Here is a 4,593-nt window from a genome sequence, read left to right on the forward strand (position 1 = left end):
TCCTCCTCCTCCTCCTCCTCCTTCTCTCTCTGTTTTTATTTTGATTGTCCTTGAACTTAGAGATCTGTTTTCCTCCTGGCTTCCAAGTGCTGGGATTCAAGGTGTGCACCATCACCACCACTACCCAATTGAGGAAATGAATTTTTCTAATCTTGATTGGATAATAGTTTAGTTCTGACCAAATTAAGAACTGAATACTTCTGCAAGCTCTGAAACTGTCCTCACAATACTCTGTTCTTGATTCCATCTTAGGATATACTTCAGGTGGCCTGGAATTAATCTCACAGCAATTCACAGCACTGGGTGGCCTCAATCTTTGTGCTGGCCTCATTTTTTGCACTGTCTGCCTTGTCTCAGTCTCCCAAGTGTTGGGCCTAAGAGTTTGTTGTACCACTCCTGGCAACACATGAAATATGTTTGTTTGAGACAAAGTGGTACCCTCACTCCAACTTTAAACACATGACTAACATTTGGGGAAACTTGGGATCAGGGTCATTAGAAGTGAGCTTTGGGATGAACTTCTTTGTCTCTGGGATTTTGTTTTTTGGGTTTTCACAACAACAACAACAACAACAGCAGCAGCAGCAGCAATAGCAACAGCAGCAGCAGCAGAAGCAACAACAACAACAGCAACAACAACCATTAAACCAACACCTTTCATCCAATCTACAAGTGGGACCTATGGGAGGAAGTTTAAGGAATGTCAGACTCTGCAATCTCCCATAAACCTCAAGGATCTGACAGGAAGCATCCACAGCAATGCCTAATTTTGTAGGAAGGATATAAAGTATAGTCAACTTCCAACTGTCCATCAAACTGAACTGAAAAGAACTAATAGATGCATTTATCTGGACAGGATTTAATGTGAATGTGTAATTAACTATAGATAGCAGCTTAGAAAGTGTACATATTTAAAAGGAAAGCTTATACTAAATGTTTTTGAGTGTGGCAAACATTATGTATCCCATATAATATATAAAATAGCATCTTTGTTATACAATAGTGAGAAAATGGGAGAAATCAGTTGTCTATTAAGACACCGAAATTGATGTAAAGCCATGCTGCTGGGCTATGAGTAATGTCAGATGTTTCCTAAGAGGAATTAATGAGTTCTGATACATTTCCAGATAGCTGAAATTAGCCACTATTTCCCCCAGATTGATGGGGACCCAGCATCTTTGGTATCATGGATAATGTCAACCCCTAACAAAACAGAGATAGGTGGCTTGATTTTATATACGGATAAACATGTGATCTGAAATTATCAAGAAAATGTCACATAAGCAATTGTTTCCTGTCTACTAATGATCACACATCTGAGCTTTTACTTAGAATTCAGATTGAATGGTCTTTCTAGTTGCTGTTTTGTAACAGAACCTTGACTTTTTTTTTTTTTTTTAAGAAAACAGTGAACAATTTGTAACATAGAAACCCGGAAGTTGTTGAACTCCATGACTCCCGGGAGTGATGATTTCCACAAATGAGTTTTACATTTTATCTGGAGAAGTTAACTTTCAGACTCAAGCTTTGAACATGTCAGTCACCTTTGCTAGGGTCTACTTGGAGCTTGGTAAACAACAGGTCAGAACTTAGCATGGCCTGATCCCTGTCTAACCTGGGGCTGGTTAACTCATTTTATTCTATTTATTGTCATTTTTGAGACCTTCATGTAGCTCAAGTTGGTCTCAAACTCTATGTCACCAAGGATGACCTTGAACACCCTATCCTCTTGTGTCCTCCTCTGTGTGTGCTACCTGACTAGCTTAGTACACTCCTTTTAGAGTGGAGGGTATCCTTGGCCAACCTTCATTGGCAACAGCCACCCCATTGAAAACCTTTCATTCCTTTTGTGTTGTTCTTTCCACATAAAGCCTGTGCTTTGCGGGATCTACTTTCTGTTTGGTTCTAGAAGGCTTTGTCTCTATACTTGACACATCTCACCAAAAATCTGGCCTTTGCCATTGCTATCCCTCTAGGTTCTCACTGCCTATCCAGTTCCCTCCCTGCCCCAGGCCTTCTGCGATGTACCTCTGGTGGGTTCCTGGGTCTCCATCCTGAAGCTGCGTTGGTAGACGGGGACCTGGCAGACGTTGCCTTGGGGAGGACACTCCTGCCTACATGATCTGTAGAGTATGCTCAGCTCAGGGATGATGTAGATCAGCAGGAAGACCCAAGCGTTGGTGACCAGGCCAATGCAGATGACCGCATCGTCCCAGTGGGGCTGTCGCTGGAGCTGGGGGTTGCCTCTCAAGAGCATGGAGATCCACACCACCCAGATAATGATGGAGACCAGCACAGTGGCAAATATGAGCCTTCCGTGCTGTTTCCAGTTCTCACACGGGCCACAGAAGGTAGCCTTGGAGACGAAGAACGTGAGGGCCATCAGGAAGAGGACATAGATCAGGAGACAGACAAAGTCCACATTGAGCTGATACGGTGTCATGTGCTCGAACATCAAACCTCTGGTCATGATGAGGGTCACGTACTCTATTGCAATGATGGTCTGCAACAGGCTGACACCGATAGCAATGAACAGAATTGTTGTCCAGCAGAAGGAGACTCTACCCCGGACCAGCTTCACCAGGTTGGAGGCATGAGCCAGGAGGCAGGAGAAGCAGATAGCAAAGAGAACCCCAAAGAGGAAGTAGCGAACGGGGGCAGTTTGTTGGTTGAGTTGGATGATGAAGGCAAAAGCAAGTCCGAAGAGCCCAAGCACAGCCAGCAGGAAGAGGAACTGGGTGGGAAGCACGTTCCACTGGCTGCAGTCCTGAACCTTCCGCATGAGGAACAGAAATGCCAGGAGTAGCAATATGGTAACCACTATGCCAATCACTGCCAAGGACTCCAGCACAATGGCCCATGGCCCCTCATTGTCACAGAAGAGGTAATAGTCTTCTGTGGACTTCATGCAGTCCTCATACATGGTGACTTATAGGTAGACCTCACAAGAACAGATGTCTGGTCTCCTGTGGAGAAAAAGATGAAGATAACTCGTGACTTCATATCCATCCACAAGAATGCCTGTTGGCGTTCCAAATGAAGACACCTGAGCATGTGCAGGGAATGGCTTCACCGAATAGTCACCCAGACACTGGGGAGTTATATTTTATTAGTCTTTCAACACTTATGTAAACACCAACCTTCCTTGGTGGGATAAAGATCTGATAGCCACAAATACAGTCTACAAAAGTCAGATTGCCATCGTCTCTGTTACCCCCAGGGTTATAACTACTGTGTATAGATCACCGAGGAAGGAAATGAGAAGGTTGACCTAAAACCTTCAAAACTAACTCAGTTCCATACTCTGCAGAGTAAGACCAAAATGGTCTTCACTTGGGGACTCCAGAAACCCCTAAGGCCATTTGAAGGCAGGGAATCTTCTCATCTGATGGGTGGGAATCGAGCTGTATCTGACTCCAGAAAGTCAATGCATCCCGAATTGGATTATCTCAAACACGGATGCTCTGCTTCAAGCAGTCAGGGGACCCATGGCTTTAGCTACACAGGTAGCAGAAGACTGCCTTATCTGGCATCAATGGGTAGGGAAGCCCTTGGTCCTATGGAGGCTTGATACCCCAGTGTAGGGGAATGCTAAAGGGGTGAAGTGGGAATGGGGGTGGGTGGGTGGGAGGGTGGGAGAGCACCCTCATAGAGGCAAAGGGGAAGAGGGGTGTGCTGGGAGGGTTGCGGAGGGTAAACCGGGAAGGGGGACAATATTTGAAATATAAATAAATAAAATAACCAATAAAAAAAATAAATCAGTCAAGCAAGCCACGTTCCCCAGTAATTTTACCGACTCTCTCCTCTTCCATTTTAACTCAAGTCAATCCAATGCAAAGGGCTATTATTAAACACAAGTCAATCCAATGCAAAGGGCTATTATTAAACACCTGTCATTTATTCACCAAAAGAGTATACAAAATGCCACCTGCCTTCTGATAACTTTTTCAGATATTTAGCACCCAAATCCCTGACTTTAGCTGAGGTGGCCTAGAAAAATAACCCCATGTTGATTCTGGTAAAAAATAAAACAACAGCAAAATAGAGAAATACACACTATCCTTAGTCTTGGTCCCCTTTGCTATTCCAAATTCAGCGGGCAGGAGTGATCATCCCGGTCCATGGCTGACACCAAAGCCCTGGACTGACTTACCTCCTCCGAGTCTACTCCGGAAGCCTCTGAGGCTGTGCTGGTGGGGAAGCTGTGGCTGCAAATGAGTAAGGAGGAGACAACTTCAGGTGCTTTAATCTCTCTTCAAATGGGCGGAAGACCTGCAGGACCTCACTCAGGTCCCAGAAGTGTCTATAAAAAGAACCGGAAGGACAGAAAGACACACCTAGTCCAGTTTCATGGCAACTTTTTAACCCAGATTTCTTTGGTGAGAACAATTATTTTTTATTTACTGCTGACCAGAGGTGCCTTGGCCCCAGAGAGGTGTGACTTTAGGGAGATCTACCTCCTTACAGTGTATTCCAGTTTAGGAAGCTATGGGGAGGGTGCTTAAGCTTCGTTGCAGGGTCTTTCCCCCAACTCCGATTTTAATCCTAAGAGTCTGAAGAGCTTTCATTCAACAAAGCACCAGGGCTCTCTCC

General features: G+C 44.7%; 1 protein-coding gene across 2 annotated transcripts in view; it reads right to left on the minus strand.

The window, feature by feature from the left end:
• Positions 1 to 4,257, minus strand: part of Gprc5d (G protein-coupled receptor class C group 5 member D) — a 12,292-nt gene extending 8,035 nt beyond the window's left edge. For both annotated transcript variants that reach the window (XM_021191420.1, XM_021191419.1), the window contains exons 1-2: positions 4,154 to 4,257; positions 2,029 to 2,966 (exon numbers count right to left, since the gene is read on the minus strand). In XM_021191420.1, coding sequence (XP_021047079.1) covers positions 2,029 to 2,923 — 895 coding nt within the window. In that variant the 5' untranslated portion in view covers positions 2,924 to 2,966; positions 4,154 to 4,257. The remainder of the gene's footprint in view (positions 1 to 2,028; positions 2,967 to 4,153) is intronic.
• Between the last annotated feature and the right edge of the window lie 336 nt (positions 4,258 to 4,593).

Source organism: Mus pahari, chromosome 2 (genome assembly GCF_900095145.1).
Source record: "Mus pahari chromosome 2, PAHARI_EIJ_v1.1, whole genome shotgun sequence".
Classification (NCBI taxonomy): Eukaryota; Metazoa; Chordata; class Mammalia; order Rodentia; family Muridae; genus Mus; species Mus pahari.